Here is a 16,521-nt window from a genome sequence, read left to right as displayed (position 1 = left end):
AGAAGAGATGTTCCATGATGCCCTGGAGACCCCGGTTAACGTCAGCCATCCCGGGTGAAAGAATGCAAAGCCACTGCCGCCGGCTGCGGTCCCAGTCGCCTCCTCCTAGAACTGTGTTGGCCCCAGCCATTGGAACGGCCTCCGAGGGGCCCGGGGAGGACAGGAGAAAAGAGAGAGAGGGGGCCCAGCAAGACTTGGGGACAAGGAGTGAAGTTTTTGGGGTCACTGCTCTCATCTTCAGATGCTGCTGGGATGGGAGTCCACCTGTCCTTCCACCTTCGAAATTCTTCACAAGGCAGACGGATTTCCATTCTGAAGGTCAGAATGTGGCACCTCCTCTGGAGACAGGCAGAAGCAAAAAAAACACTATGTATAAAAGGCCGATAGCACATTCAAAAGAAACCCCTGAAACCTCCTTCAGGCTTCGAGAAACCCCAGAAGTGGCATGACCGTGCAGAATAGGGTTGGGAAGCAGAGCAGCACACCTGTTGTTATCGGGTATTTTGTAGGTGCTTTGTCCCCCTGCCGTCTCAGGTGGGGGAGAGGTTTTTAAATAAGCCAAATCGTGACTCTGTCTGCTTAAATGCAAGGATGGGCCGTTCTGCTTGGTTATGTCCGAAAAGGACCCAAATCTGCTTTGATTTGGGTCCTTTTTGGCGTATCTGACCTGGATTGTCCATGCCTAGTCGCTGCTCAGTCCTTCAGTTACAGCTGCCATGTGAGTCCTTCTGTCCTTTTGCCTTGGAGAGCGGAGAGGCAGGGCGGTTGGACAAGGTGTGATCTGCAGAGGGGTGGTGGGCATGGAGAAATCTGCATGGGGAAGGACAGAATGCTGCCCGTTGTGGTTTTCCTCCCTGCAGGCTGCCAGCAGCTGGACGCCATCCATGTGACGCAGCTGGAGAGAGACACCGTCCTCGTGTGCTTGGACAGTGAGTAGCCAGATGCACCAAGGCCAGCTCTGTGCAGCTGCATTTCTTTTGAAGCATCTGTCTGCCCAAAGGTCCAGGACCTGCCTGTTCCCCTTGCTGAGATGCTAAAGGAGGTCTACAGGGGTCCCTGCACAGGAACATCCATAAAACCTCGTGTCTTAGGACAGTTCGGCTCAGTGGGAACAGCCAGAGCTGTTCAGTCCTCTGGCCTGTATGGACTCCAGTCATGGCTCTTGGAAATAGCGTTGGCCCCAAGAGCTGCAGGGTAGACGTTTCCTGACCCTCTGTGGGCTGCCATGATGGGAAAAGTCTGGTTTGGGATTCTCCCAGCTGGGCTGAGGCAGGCCCACCCCACCCCCTGGACTCTGTACCATGGCAGTGCTTGTTCTGACATAGCTGAGGGCAGTGGTCACCCACCTGGGATTGGGGCCTTCGGGTGAGTTACAGAAGCACCCCCTGCTGTGTTTGCGAGTCCCTGTAGATCAGGGGTGGCCAGACTGTGACACTCCAGATGTTAGTGGACTACAGTTCCCATGAGCCCCGGCCAGCATGCTTGTGGCTAGAGATTCAGAAGAACTTCCTGGTAGAACAGTTCCTCAGTGGAATAGGCTTCCTCAGGAGATGGCGGGTTGTCCTTCTTGGGAGAGTTCTAGGCTGAGGCTGGATGGCCGTCAGGTAGCAAGGCTGATTCTGCGAGAGGGAGGGCGGGAAGGGGCGAGCCAGAGCTCAGCTCCTGTGGGTCCTTCTTGCATGCCCAGAGTAAGGCTGATCGCCACTTTGGCCTCCAGGACCCTCTTCTGCAGCCAGGAAGGTGATTTGTTTCTTTCTGGCCTTTCTTTTGAGGATTTGTGAAAATTGTGAATCTGCAAGGAAAGCTGAAGTCAAGCAAGAAGCTGGCCTCCGAGCTGAGTTTCGATTTCGGCATTGAATCTGTAGGTAAGCAAACCATTGCGGCAGCTTTCCAATATCGGCAGAACCCTGGAAATCCAAGATTAGATCTCCCGTCTCTTTAAATTTCTCTCCACAGCAGTTGCCAGGGGAGGGGGTCGTCATGAATAACTCCAGGGGCAGGGATTTAAACCTAGAGGTTTTTCTGTATGAGGGGGCAATAGTAGTTTTAGGGGGCAGCTTACACCAGGAGAATAGCAAGGGGTGGAGCATGAGCCCCCACCCTGGGCACTGAAGTCTTGTACCAGACTTCTCACCCACTCACACAGCAGCTACAGAAAGAAGCCTTAGAGCGGCAGAAGAGCGGATAACGGATCTCCAAGATCTCTTTTGGATTGGCCCACCATGCCACAATTTTGGGGGCAGAAATTTCCTCCCTGACTCTGTGTTTGTGGCCCTCTGTGGCCTCTCTTGGGGTATTGTAATTTGTGATGGAAGGGACCATATGGACCAGGGCTGCTTGGGAAGTGAACAGGACGGGTCCTCCTTTGTAACTGTCCATTTATCCACACAGTCTGTTATGAACTCTCTCTAGACAAGGGTATTATTGAGTCTGCGGGTGCCTTTGGAAATCCAGCATATGTTGGTGGGTGAAACTACAAAATGGCTACCCCAGGAGGCGGAGCCAGTGTTAAAATGGCTGCCGCAGGAGGGAGAGCCAATGTGAAAGTCTGGTGAGCCGGGTTTGATTCCCTGTTCCTCCTCCAGATGCAGCCAGCTGGGTGACCTTGGCCAAGTTATACCTCCCTGAGCACCCGGGGAGGGCGGTATATAAATATAATAAATAAATATAAATAAATAAATAAGTTACAGACCTGATAGTGCTTTTCCCACATAGCAATAATATCAGGCTTCACTCAGCCTCCCTTCCGTCACAGGGTGCCTGTGGTGGCAAGAGGAAGGGAAGCCGCTTGGAGACTCCTTCAGGTAGAGAAAAGCGGCATATAAAACCTGATTCTTCTTCTTCTTGTTCTGCAGTGTGCCTTCAAGACAGTGTGTTGGCCTTCTGGAAGCATGGGATGCAGGGCAAGAGCTTCAAGTCCGACGAAGTAAGTCCCACCTGGGCGCTCTTGGGATGTCGAATCTCCCCCCTCACCTGGATTTCCGTACTGCCAAAACTAAAACACAAAGTGGGTCTGTCCTCACCACAACACACTGCAGACAAGACCCAAGAGACCAGATGTTGCGTTTCTTCTTCCCAGATGAGCCCTGTAGAACCTACTTAACCTAAAGGCCAGCTTCAAAGATATTTAGAATACGAAAATGATTCATTTAGCAAATGTAACATCCACTCATTCTGCCTGCAGAGAGCTCAGGGAGGAGGTTGCTTTAGACCTCAACCCCCCACAGTCACCAGTGGCCCTCCAGTAAGATAATATAGAATCATAGAATCCTAGAGTGGGAAGGGGCCATGCAGCCATCTAGTCCCACCCCCTGCTCAGTGCAGGATCAGCCCTAAGCATCCAGGAGAAGGATCTGTCCAGCCGCTGCTTGAAGACAGCCAGTGAGGGGGAGCTCCCCACCTCCTTAGGCAGCCCCTTCCACTGCTGAACTAGACTCCTAGAATCCTAGAGTGGGAAGGGGCCATGCAGGCCATCTAGTCCACCCCCTGCTCAGTGCAGGATCAGCCTCCAGCATCCAGGAGAAGGATCTGTCCAGCCGCTGCTTGGAGACGGCCAGTGAGGGGGAGCTCCCCACCTCCTTAGGCAGCCCCTTCCACTGCTGAACTAGACTCCTAGAATCCTAGAGTGGGAAGGGGCCATGCAGGCCATCTAGTCCCACCCCCTGCTCAGTGCAGGATCAGCCTCCAGCATCCAGGAGAAGGATCTGTCCAGCCGCTGCTTGGAGACGGCCAGTGAGGGGGAGCTCCCCACCTCCTTAGGCAGCCCCTTCCACTGCTGAACTAGACTCCTAGAATCCCAGAGTGGGAAGGGGCCATGCAGGCCATCTAGTCCCACCCCCTGCTCAGTGCAGGGTCAGCCTCCAGCATCCAGGAGAAGGATCTGTACAGCCGCTGCTTGAAGACCGCCAGTGAGGGGGAGCCCCCCACCTCCTTAGGCAGCCCCTTCCACTGCTGAACTAGACTCCTAGAATCCCAGAGTGGGAAGGGGCCATGCAGGCCATCTAGTCCCACCCCCTGCTCAGTGCAGGGTCAGCCTCCAGCATCCAGGAGAAGGATCTGTCCAGCCGCTGCTTGAAGACGGCCAGTGAGGGGGAGCTCCCCACCCCCTTAGGCAGCCCCTTCCAATGCTGAACTAGACTCCTAGAATCCTAGAGTGGGAAGGGGCCATGCAGGCCATCTAGTCCCACCCCCTGCTCAGTGCAGGATCAGCCTCCAGCATCCAGGAGAAGGATCTGTCCAGCCGCTGCTTGAAGAGGGCCTGTGAGGGGGAGCTCCCCACCTCCTTAGGCAGCCCCTTCCACTGCTGAACTAGACTCCTAGAATCCTAGAGTGCAAAGGGTCCACAAAGGCCATCTAGTCCCACCCCCTGCTCAGTGCAGGATCAGCCTCCAGCATCCAGGAGAAGGATCTGTCCAGCCGCTGCTTGAAGAGGGCCAGTGAGGGGGAGCTCCCCACCTCCTGAGGCAGCCCCTTCCACTGCTGAACTAGACTCCTAGAATCCTAGAGTGGGAAGGGGCCATGCAGGCCATCTAGTCCCACCCCCTGCTCAGGGCAGGATCAGCCTCCAGCATCCAGGAGAAGGATCTGTCCAGCCGCTGCTTGAAGACGGCCAATGAGGGGGAGCTCCCCACCCCCTTAGGCAGCCCCTTCCAATGCTGAACTAGACTCCTAGAATCCTTGAGTGGGAAGGGGCCATAGAGGGCATCTAGTCCCACCCCCTGCTCAGTGCAGGATCAGCCTCAAGCATCCAGGAGAAGGATCTGTCCAGCCGCTGCTTGGAGACGTCTCTGTTCTCAGTGCCTCTTACTCCACCAGTCCCTTACTCCAGCTCTTCTTATTTCCTACAGGTCACCCAGGAGATCTCGGACGAAACCAGGGTCTTCCGCTTATTGGGCTCAGACAGGTAACCCGAGAAGATAACCACCCACCTTTTGTCCCTTTTTAACTTGTTTTATCGATTCGCTTTATTTGCACCCGGTCTTTTTTCCCAAAGACGCTTACGCTGTCCTGCTCTCCCCGCCCCCAATAGCGTGTGTGACTGGCCCAAGGACACCAGGCCGTCTTCCATGGCAAAGTGGGGGATTCCTGGGCCCCTCAGTGCCTCATCCTGCACTCTGACCACCACACCATGCTGGCTCACTAACATCAGCTGGAAATTAAGAGATGGAGATGTCTCTGAGGGGTCAGTGCCCCCCTCCTGCCCCCTCCTTTCCCCATGGGGTGTTTTTCCAGCACAACTGCGGGGTGTGTGGACATGTCGTCCTGCCCCTTCCTGTGGCGCTTTTGCTTCACACACAAAGGTGCTCCTGTAATCTTCCCCTGGGGACATCCTAGTCAATCTCTTTGACAAACACCCCATGGGGAAAGGAGGGGTGCTGCCAGACCGCGGGCACACAGACCGGAAGGACCACAAGAACCAGTTGGGTCCGGTTGTGAGAGCCCGTGACTATTCACTGCCCTTGTAGTTTGGGAGATCCCCGGGGAGGGCATCGGCCGTGGGGTGGGGAAATCTGCCCAAGTTGACCGAAGCGCTCATGTCCCTGCAGATATCAGCCCCGCCCAGGAAAACCTGAAAGAGTCATAACAGAAAGGACGCCTTGGGGGCTTACCCGCCGGGCCTTTGTCCTGGGCGCCCTCTCCTGCAAGGGGTATGAATAGGTGCCATCCCTTGGGCAATAATGGAATATTATTCTTGCAGTAGGAAAGAGCCAGCGTCCAGGAGCAGCAGAAAGACTAACCAAATTTGTGGCAGGGGAGGAGCTTGTGGAAGTCACGGCTCTGTTCTTTGGTGACTCACGCAGGCTCCTCCCTGCCACAGATGGTGATGGTCTTTAGCAGTGGTCCCCAACCTGCGTTCCGCGGCCCAGTGCCGGGCCGCGAAGGCCAGGGCACCGGGCAGCGGTTCCCTCTCCCCGCCCCCCCCCCCCCCGCAGTAAAAAACTTCCTAGGCCGCAAGCTTGCGCCCCGGGAAGCTTCTTACTGCGAGAGGGGGGGGGAGGGAATCAGGGCCGCGCCGTGCATTGCGCATGCGCGGCCTGGCTGCGCATGCGCACATACATGCTGCGAGGTCGCGCATGCGCACATGCACGCTGCGCGACTGAAATTGCGCATGTGCGAAAGTGCTGCGCATGCGCGATTTCGGCCACGCATGCGCAATGCGCAGGCGGGGCAGTTGCCCTGCCGGTCCCCAGCCGAAAAAAGGTTGGGGACCACTGATCTTTAGGATGCACGTGGACTCTTGCCCTTTTCAGCTGCCACAGACAAACTAAGCCCACATGGCTTCAGATCCAAGGAGACACTTGAAGAAGCGGGCATGCCCACAAAAGCATCGATCGACCCAGGATAAAACGTGGCTGGTCTCCCAGGTGCCCCTGGACTTGGTCTTTGTGCTGCAAGATTTGGGGAGGTTTGTGCTCCTAAGGGTCAAAGCAAAGGCAGCTTTGACCCAGACGCCCCCGCAAGCCTTGTCCGTTTCTTGAACTCGAGTCTGCCTGCATCTCTCTGTCACTGCCGGCAGTGGAAACCCATCGTGACAATAACGCCACGGTGCCCTCCCGGGGCGTCTGCAGGGAACCAGAAGGCGGCAGGCTGGAGCCGGGCGCAGGAGGAAGGGGCCTCGCCTGGCTGCAGTGCTGACTAGCCCCCCCCCCCTCCCCTGTGTTTACCTTGCAGGGTGGTGGTGCTGGAGAGCCGGCCGACGGACCACCCCACGGCGCACAGCAACCTGTACATTTTGGCAGGCCACGAGAACAGTTACTAGGGCAACCGTAACCCGACTCGGCAGGCAAGCCAAGGAATACCGCCCTCCAGGCAGACGGGCCTTTGAAGGAAACTCTGTACAGATCGGACTCTGGGACGCTTCCTTCCTCCTCCTCCTCCTCCTCCTCCTCCTCCTCCTCCACACGCACCCCCCCTCCTCCCCCTCTTCCCGTGTCAGCCTACCAAAGGACCCGGTTGTCGAGAGCCAAACTTGTACGTGCGTCTTGCAGCTGGGCCAAGCAGCTGCGGTGTCCTTGCCACTGTGTGGTTGGTTATTGTCACGTTTGCTTAATAAAAGCTATGAAACCAGAAGGCCCTTTCTGTTCGCCAGGCCGGCGGGAAACGCTCCCCCCGAAGCCATCGGAGGTGCCATAGGATCAAGCCGGGGGGCTGCTGGCTCTTCCGTTTTCCCCTGACCCCGAGAACGCCTGTTCCTAAACACGGGGGAATTCTGTCAAAGGCTCAGACGCTGATGACAGAGCGGAGCTGCTTCCGGGGCGCATGAACCCCCGGGGGGGGAATGAGACCAGCGCAGGCTCCACAAACGTCCCCCTTTCTTGGGGTCAGAGGCAGGAAAAGTTCCCAAGATGGGGGTGTCCCCCCCCTTTTTTTAAATGTAACTGTTGCTCTGTGGGTTTGTAAAATAAGACTATTTAATCCTTATTTATTAATCTGCTGCTACGGGTGGTGTGTCATATCTTAACTTTTAGCAGGCAAAGATTGCGGTTTCTGGTCTGGGGAGGGCTTTGTGGGTTTGTTTCTTTGGAGGGGGGTTACAATTGCGTTCGTCCTCTGCCTCTTGGACGTGAGCTCACAGTCGGAGGGACGCGGGGAAGGGATGGGCAGTCGGTCAGCTGTTCCTGTGTAAATGCCATTTTGTACCAGAGTATTTTGTACGGGCCTTGCCTGAGGGACTGGCCATGAAGGGGGGGGGTTTGTTATTTAGTGAAAACAACCAACGCGACTCTTTATGAGGAAATCAGGACTCTTTTCCTGGAGTTTGGGTGGAAATGATCGATCAAATATATATATTATATAAACCGGAGTGTGTCTGGGAGTGTTTGTGTGTGTGCCTCACTTGTCCGAGTGGTCTCAAAAGCTCCTGGGGAGGAGAGATGAAAGGCTTGTCCTGTTAGGCCGGACCCCCTCCCCTCCCCCCCCCCCCACCCCCTATCTGAGACCTCAGGAACTTTTGGGGATCCGACACAGCGTTGGAGGCGCACCCACAGGGTGGCTGACCTAAAATGGCCGCTGCAGGAGGTGGGATCATCTGCAAAATGGCTGCCAGGCCTTCCCCTCAGTCTCACAGTGAAGCTCCTTGGACGGTGGTGGCCATGTTGCCAAAGCCACAGCCCACCAGAAGGCTTGCTGGGCCAAACCCACACCTGGCCCTGGCCACTTTCCCAATGTTGGGGATTTCTGCTTTGGGCCTGCTGCCCCCTGATGCTGCACAGTCCAGATCTTACAGCTGACGGGTCCACAAGAGTGTGGGTTGGCTGTGAGTCTACCAGATCCCCCTGGTCCCTTGGACAGGGCTCCTGGGCTCGCCATGGGGTCCAGCCCCTGGAAAAGGGATCGAAAGCAGGTCCGTTCCCTGGAACAGCTTCTCTGCCCTGTGGGGCTGACCTGGGACTGCCAGGCGGTGCCAACTGGACAAGCCTTTCGTATGCATGAGGTCCATGAATCTGCTGACAGAAGTTGAAAGATGCTGCTTTGACATCTTCACGGAAACGTATTTAATTTATACTGTACATGAGGGGCACAGGAGAAAGGGCAGGGCCTGGATTTCCCCCACTCTGGTCTGTTTCCTGACGGTATGGTGTAAATATATCTATATGACGCAGTATTGTCTAATAAAACACGGGGAATCTCCTTTTAACTCCCTTCGGTCATCTGTCTTTCACTCCTTTTTTTTTTGTTTGTTTCCCCAATTAAAATCTCCCTATTTGCTCCTGATTTTGTCTGCCTTTGTTCATTAAGGTTTAGGGTAAACAAGGAATTCTACTTGCCTTGAAGAATTTGAGAGCAAACTGCAGTTAAGGATCCAGCAGTTCTCCCAAAAGGAAAATGCAGTCGGTTGGGGAGGGGGCGTGTGGGGGGGGGATCGTTATTCCTGGCAGCCATGGTATGATATTTTTGTAATGTCTGTGTCCTTTGGACTGTTGGATGGTACAGAGTTGCATTGATGTCTTTGATACCTATTGGACGGCATCTGTGATGTCCTTCACATTCATCGGTTGTGATAGACAGTGCTTTAAAAGCAGGCCACAAAATGCAGGAGGATCAGAAAACCAGGAGAGACAGACCTTGAACTTCACATACTTGAATGACATTCAGATCCAAGTGCTCTGGTCAGCAGCCTCATGCTGAGATAATTGGGATTCTCACAGAGGCCTGCTTGGAGAAAAGGCCATTCTGTATCTTAGCAGTTGAGGAAATTTTAATCATAAAATCCAGATTTGACTAAAGAACCTGGATTCAGCCTAAACTGAAAGCAGTTCTACACAGACAGGAGAACTGGAAATAATGTTTCATAGAGTGAAGTAGAGTGCAGCCCCTTGGACTGCAAGGCGAACAAACCGGTCAGTCCTAGAGGAGATCAGCCCTGATTGCTCCTTAGAAGGCCAGATCCTGAAGATGAAACTCAAATACTTTGGCCATCTCATGAGAAGGAAGGACTCCCTGGAGAAGAGCCTAATGCTGGGAGTGATTGAGGGCAAAAGAAGAAGGGGACGACAGAGAACGAGGTGGCTGGATGGAGTCACTGAAGCAGTCGGTGCAAACTTAAATGGACTCCGGGGAATGGTAGAGGACAGGAAGGCCTGGAGGATCATTGTCCATGGGGTCGCGATGGGTCGGACACGACTTCGCACCTAACAACAACAACAGAGTGAAGTGGGTAGTGGATTGAAATTCCCAGTGAGCCAAAGAAAAGGAGAGAAGAGAAACCACCTGCCCAGTTAAAAAGGGAAATTAGCTCTGAGGATTCCTCTGATCTCGACACCTCAGGAGTTAGAGGGAAACTGGTGTTTCTAGGGGGGGCTGGGGACTGATAGAGGGCACCAACCTAAGCAGAGGCGCTGGTTTTTTTATACCCACTTTTCACTACCTAAAGGAGTCCCAAGCAGCTTACAAACACCTTTCCCTTCCTCTCCTTAGAACAGTCACCTTGTGAGGTTGGTGGGGTTGAGAGAGCTCTGAGAGAACTGTTGTGAGAACAGCTTTATCGGGACTGCGACTGGCACAAGGTTACCCTGCTGCCTGTGAGTAGAGAAGGAATAGGGAGAGGAGGCTAACCCTTCTTATGCCACTTTTCTCTACCCAAAGGAGTCTCAAAGCGGCTTACAGTCGCCTTCCCTTTCCTCTCCCCACAACAGACACCCTGTGAGGTGGGTGAGGCTGAGAGAGCCCTGAGATTACTGAAGAAGAAGAGTTGGTTCTTATATGCCGCTTTTCCCTACCCGAAGGAGTCTCAGAGGGGCTTACAGTGGCCTTCCCTTTCCTCTCCCCACAACAGACACCCTGTGAGGGAGGGGAGGCCTTTCCTTGTGTGTTCAATGCAATATTGTTGTCGGACTGTGGCAGCCCACAAGTGCCCCACCAAGGGGTTCTGTGAAGAGGCCTCTGGCACCTTCCTTTGATGTTCCAGAGTTGACCGGAAATCCCATCTATGCAGGGGTGGGACAGCCTGGCTTATCGCCCTCCATCAAGGAACTCCATTCCTTGGGCAGCTCAGCTGGAGGAAGAGGAGAATTTCTGAGGCGAAATGGGCCTTGGCATGGGGGGGAGGGGGGGAGGGGCCTCCTTATAGCAACACAAAATTTTCTCTGTTCACGCGTGTATGCTGGGGGGGGGGACTGGCTTTGCCAATGTCCATGGACTACAATTCCCATGAGCCCCTCCCAGCCTGCAGGTGGGACCTGGCTACCCTGTCGGAATTACAGCTCATCTTCAGACTACAGACATCAGCCTCCCTGGAGTAAATGCAAATTTTGGAGCAGGGGTGGCCGACTTGTGGCGTTCCAGATCCCCGTGGACTACAATTCCCAGAATGCCCATGGACTACAATTCCCAGCTCCTCCACCAGGTATTTGCTTGAGGCCGACCAGCCAAAAAACACCCGCTGCCCCCCCCCCCCGACACCCTCTCCCATGACCAAAGAATCTGACCAACCCAAATCTGAACAACCCAATGCTCCTGTTTAAATAATCTGGATGATATTTTATGTTATGTTTGTTATATTTATTGCAGTGTTCTATGTAATTACCCCATGATGTTATATGTACACCACCCAGAGCCGTATAGAAGGGCGGTATAAAAATCTAAATAAACAAACAAATGTGTGGCAAGGGCTCATGGGAATTGTAGTCCACGGACATCTGGAGTGCCGCAGGCTGGCCACCTCTGCTTTGGAGGGTGGAGTTTATGGGACTGTACCCCACTGACACCTTCTCCTCCCCAGGCCCCAACCCCAAATCCCCAGATGTTTCCCAACCTGGGTCTGGCATCCTGTCGGTATCCTGTTGCAACAGCATTAAATCTTGGCCAGCTCAGGGCTGGGGGGAGCAGAGCAGTCAGATTTCAGTTAAACCGACAAACTTCTGTAATTCTTCATCTGCGCTGAGTGCCACGTCGGACTGAGGACGGATCCCGCAGCCTGATCACGGCAGCTCCATCAGCACAGAACTGGGCAGGGCCTGGCGGCGGCACTCTGTACGCAGTAGCACTCTGTGCGCGCCCTGGAGCCCTTCCTTCCCGGCTGCCTCCTCTGTGGTGGAGAGCCCTGGCATTTGGAACAGGTAACTGCCACGAACTCCTCACCTGCCCTCCAGGGTAAACCTGGCCCATTTTTCTCCGAGGGGTCCTTCGTGTTCAGAATTTTCTTCAAGAGTGCTAATGTTTTGGGAAGCACTAGCTGCTGGTGGCCCCTTCACTTTTATCTTTGCCCCTTCAGGTTGGGGAAATCCTGGTGAGTGCGGGGGACTTCACTGGAGGTCTTAAAGCAGCGGCTGGACAGACCCTTCTCCTGGATGCTGGAGGCTGATCCTGCACTGAGCAGGGGGTGGGACTAGACGGCCTGCATGGCCCCTTCCCACTCTGGGATTCTAGGAGTCTAGTTCAGCAGGGGAAGGGGCTGCCTAAGGAGGTGGGGAGCTCCCCTCACTGGCCGTCTTCAAGCAGCGGCTGGACAGATCCTTCTCCTGGATGCTGGAGGCTGATCCTGCACTGAGCAGGGGGTGGGACTAGATGGCCTGCATGGCCCCTTCCCCCTCTGGGATTCTAGGAGTCTAGTTCAGCAGTGGAAGGGGCTGCCTAAGGAGGTGGGGAGCTCCCCCTCACTGGCCGTCTTCAAGCAGCGGCTGGACAGATCCTTCTCCTGGATGCTGGAGGCTGATCCTGCACTGAGCAGGGGGTGGGACTGGATGGCCTGCATGGCCCCTTCCCACTCTGGGATTCTAGGAGTCCAGTTCAGCAGTGGAAGGGGCTGCCTAAGGAGGTGGGGAGCTCCCCCTCACTGGCCGTCTTCAAGCAGCGGCTGGACAGATCCTTCTCCTGGATGCTGGAGGCTGATCCTGCCCTGAGCAGGGGGTGGGACTAGATGGCCTGCATGGCCCCTTCCCACTCTAGGATTCTAGGAGTCTAGTTCAGCAGGGGAAGGGGCTGCCTAAGGAGGTGGGGAGCTCCCCCTCACTGGCCGTCTTCAAGCAGCGGCTGGACAGATCCTTCTCCTGGATGTTTGAGGCTGATCCTGCATTGAGCAGGGGGTGGGACTAGATGGCCTGCATGGCCCCTTCCCACTCTAGGATTCTAGGAGTCTAGTTCAGCAGGGGAAGGGGCTGCCTAAGGAGGTGGGGAGGTCCCCCTCACTGGCTGTCTTCAAGCAGCGGCTGGACAGATCCTTCTCCTGGATGCTTGAGGCTGATCCTGCCCTGAGCAGGGGGTGAGACTAGATGGCCTGTATGGCCCCTTCCCACTCTAGGATTCTAGGAGTCTAGTTCAGCAGTGGAAGGGGCTGCCTGAGGAGGTGGGGAGCTCCCCCTCACTGGCCGTCTTCAAGCAGCGGCTGGACAGAGCCTTCTCCTGGATGCTGGAGGCTGATCCTGCACTGAGCAGGGGGTGGGACTAGATGGCCTGCATGGCCCCTTCCCACTCTAGGATTCTAGGAGTCTAGTTCAGCAGTCGAAGGGGCTGCCTAAGGAGGTGGGGAGCTCCCCCTCACTGGCCGTCTTCAAGCAGCGGCCGGACAGATCCTTTTCCTGGATGCCTGAGGCTGATCCTGCCCTGAGCAGGGGGTGGACTAGATGGCCTACATGGCCCCTTCCCACTCTAGGATTCTAGTTCAGCAGTGGAATGGGCTTCCTCAGGAGGTGGGGAGCTCCCCCTCACTGGCCGTCTTCAAGCAGCGGCTGGACAGATCCTTCTCCTGGATGCTGGAGGCTGATCCTGCACTGAGCAGAGGGTGGGACTAGATGGCCTGCATGGCCCCTTCCCACTCTAGGATTCTAGGAGTCTAGTTCAGCAGTCGAAGGGGCTGCCTAAGGAGGTGGGGAGCTCCCCCTCACTGGCCGTCTTCAAGCAGCGGCTGGACAGATCCTTCTCCTGGATGCTGGAGGCTGATCCTGCACTGAGCAGAGGGTGGGACTAGATGGCCTGCATGGCCCCTTCCCACTCTAGGATTCTAGGAGTCTAGTTCAGCAGGGGAAGGGGCTGCTTAAGGAGGTGGGGAGCTCCCCCTCACTGGCCGTCTTCAAGCAGCGGCTGGATAGATCCTTCTCCTGGATGCTGGAGGCTGATCCTGCATTGAGCAGGGGGTGAGACTAGATGGCCTGCATGGCCCCTTCCCACTCTAGGATTCTAGGAGTCTAGTTCAGCAGTCGAAGGGGCTGCCTAAGGAGGTGGGGAGCTCCCCCTCACTGGCCGTCTTCAAGCAGCGGCCGGACAGATCCTTTTCCTGGATGCCTGAGGCTGATCCTGCCCTGAGCAGGGGGTGGACTAGATGGCCTACATGGCCCCTTCCCACTCTAGGATTCTAGTTCAGCAGTGGAATGGGCTTCCTCAGGAGGTGGGGAGCTCCCCCTCACTGGCTGTCTTCAAGCAGTGGCTGGACAGATCCTTCTCCTGGATGCGGGAGGCTGATCCTGCCCTGAGCAGGGGGTGGGACTAGGTGGCCTGCATGTCCCCTTCCCACTCTAGGATTCTAGGAGTCTAGTTCAGCAGTCGAAGGGGCTGCCTAAGGAGGTGGGGAGCTCCCCCTCACTGGTGGTCTTCAAGTAGTGGCTGGACAGATCCATCTCCTGGATTCTTGAGGCTGATCCTGCCTTGACAGAAAAGTTGGAATAGATTTATTTATTTTTTATTAAATTTTCTACTTGCTGCTCCCAGACAAGCTGGCTTGCAGTTGGTTAGACAATAAAATATAAAAACAATAAAACCCTGTCTTAAAACAATTAAATTGCAATCAAACCATTCCCCAGTGGCAAAAAAATACTAACTGCTAATTTTGATATTTGATAATTTTTTGAGGAGGGGCCTCCCTTGCAGGCCCTCCAGAACTGTGAAAGCTCCATCAGGGCCCTCAGCTCTTCCGGGAGCTCATTCTACAAGGGTGGGGCCAGGACTGAAAAGGCCCTGGCCCTGGTTGAGGCCAGACACATGCTCCATGGTCCAGGTACCACCAACAGGTTCACACGTGCAGAGTGAAGAGCCCTATGGAGGGCATCACACGGCTACGCATCTTGATCTGCCTCAATGGAAGGCCGTACCACGTTTAGCCGTACAGAACGGAAATCCATCCACCTTGTGAACAATCCCTCCACTCCCCAAGGTAGAAGGACAGACGGAATCTCGCATTCTAGCTGTTGCTGCAGAAGTGAGCTGGGACTCCAGAAAGCCCCTCCCCTGCCACGAATGTGGTTCATCTTCAAGGTATGATAGGAGCCAAAAAGGGTGAGAAATATAATATCCATCATTATTAGAATATATTAAATCGATGAGTTGTATTGCACAGCACTGAACAACTGAGCCCTCGGGGAGGGCGGTATATAAATATAAATAAAATAAAAACAATACACTCAAACTGCAGTCGGAAATGTGCAAAATCCCTCTGAGTAACACATGCAGTGCCTAAAAGTATGCTACAGATACCAAAGCCCACCTTGTTGGGTTGATTTGAAATTTCCTAAATTCATGACCTGGCGTTTAAATGCTTTCACTCATCAAGCCAATCAGCTGATTCACCAACGAGAATAGATAAGAAGGGGAGATCCTTCTTCAGCCACTGTGGAAGAAAAGAGGATACTGTCAGGATGGCCATACGAGAAACCCCGAAATATCCAAAAGCAACCAGCATTTCTACAGATAATGTTGTTGTTGTTGTTATGTGCGAAGTTGTGTCCGACCCATTGCGACCCCATGGACAATGATCCTCCAGGCCTTCCTGTCCTCTCCCATTCCCCGGAGTCCTTTTAAGTTTGCACCTACTGCTTCAGTGACTCCATCCAGCCACCTCATTCTCTGTCGTCCCCTTCTTCTTTTGCCCCCGATCGCTCCCAGCATTAGGCTCTTCTCCAGGGAGTCCTTCCTTCTCATGAGGTGGCCAAAGTATTTGAGTTTCATCTTCAGGATCTGGCCTTCTAAGGAGCAGTCAGGGCTGATCTCCTCTAGGACTGACCGGTTTGTTCGCCTTGCAGTCCAAGGGACTCGCAAGAGTCTTCTCCAGCACCAGAGTTCAAAAGCCTCAATTCTTTGACGCTCGGCCTTCCTTATGGTCCAACTTTCACAGCCATACATTGCAACTGGGAAGACCATAGCCTTGACTAAACGCACTTTTGTTGGCAGGGTGATGTCTCTGCTTTTTAGGATGCTGTCTAGATTTGCCATATACATATACATATTAGGATGCTGTCTAGATTTGCCATCTACATATAATAGTCAGTGTGTTATTTCCGGAAAGCTTTCCTGCTTTCTCCTGAAACATGCCCCAATATCAGGGCATTACACCCCTGCCCTTATTTTCTGAAACACCCATGTAAAAGGTATATTTTATTGCCTAACCCGTGAAGGTTTGACAATTCTTGTGATCCCCTGCTGAAGAGGCAGGGAATTCTCCTACCGTTCCATGCATTAACTCTAAAAACGTAGCTTGCCATCTCCAGCCCTGGAGGTAAGCAGGTCTTAATATATTTCTTAGTGCTTAAAAAAAAAAAAAGGGAGCCATCCCTACAACCGGATGCCTCCCGACCCAATTGCAGAGGCCAATGATCAGACCACACATACATAAGTCGAATATCCACCTTGGGGAGGGGAGGGGTGGGGAGGGGTGGGGGGACCTTTGTACAGCCAGGGAGACGAAACGGGTCGATGACGGGGCTGCCTGTCCCCAAAGGGCCCCTTCCCTAAACCTCTCCTGGCCCTGTGCGAAGGGACGTCCCGTTGAGAGATGCTCCTTCCGAGAGGGTCCCGGTCTCCCGACCTTTGGGTGCCTGGGCCGTCTCGCGGGCTGCGATGGTGCCTTCCTCCCGGCCTGGGTCTCCCTCCGGCTGCCACGCGCAGGGGTGGCCACACTGGGGCGCGCCAGAGGTCCATGGACTACAATGACCATGAGCCCCTGCCGCTGGCAGGGGCTCATGGTCATTGTAGTCCATGGACCTCTGGCGCGCCCCAGTTTGGTCACCTGGCTGAAGCCCTTCTCTCCAGATTGCGCGCCTGCGGGGCTCTCCCGGGCGGGAGTTGGCGGCGCCAGGCCGTCGGGGGCTGTCTGGG

The 16,521-nt window shown here is 54.7% G+C and overlaps 1 protein-coding gene across 4 annotated transcripts in view; it reads left to right on the top strand.

Annotated features, from left to right (window-relative positions):
* MAP4K5 (mitogen-activated protein kinase kinase kinase kinase 5) overlaps positions 1–7,071 on the top strand; it is a 128,490-nt gene extending 121,419 nt beyond the window's left edge. For all 4 annotated transcript variants that reach the window (XM_077324126.1, XM_077324122.1, XM_077324124.1 and 1 more), the window contains 5 exons: positions 861–929; positions 1,773–1,865; positions 2,856–2,926; positions 4,848–4,903; positions 6,673–7,071. In XM_077324126.1, the coding sequence (XP_077180241.1) occupies positions 861–929; positions 1,773–1,865; positions 2,856–2,926; positions 4,848–4,903; positions 6,673–6,760 (377 nt within the window). In that variant the 3' untranslated portion in view covers positions 6,761–7,071. The remainder of the gene's footprint in view (positions 1–860; positions 930–1,772; positions 1,866–2,855; positions 2,927–4,847; positions 4,904–6,672) is intronic.
* Positions 7,072–16,521: the final 9,450 nt, after the last annotated feature.

This window comes from Paroedura picta, chromosome 2, assembly GCF_049243985.1.
Source record: "Paroedura picta isolate Pp20150507F chromosome 2, Ppicta_v3.0, whole genome shotgun sequence".
Classification (NCBI taxonomy): Eukaryota; Metazoa; Chordata; class Lepidosauria; order Squamata; family Gekkonidae; genus Paroedura; species Paroedura picta.
This window is presented reverse-complemented; position numbering and strand designations above follow the sequence as displayed.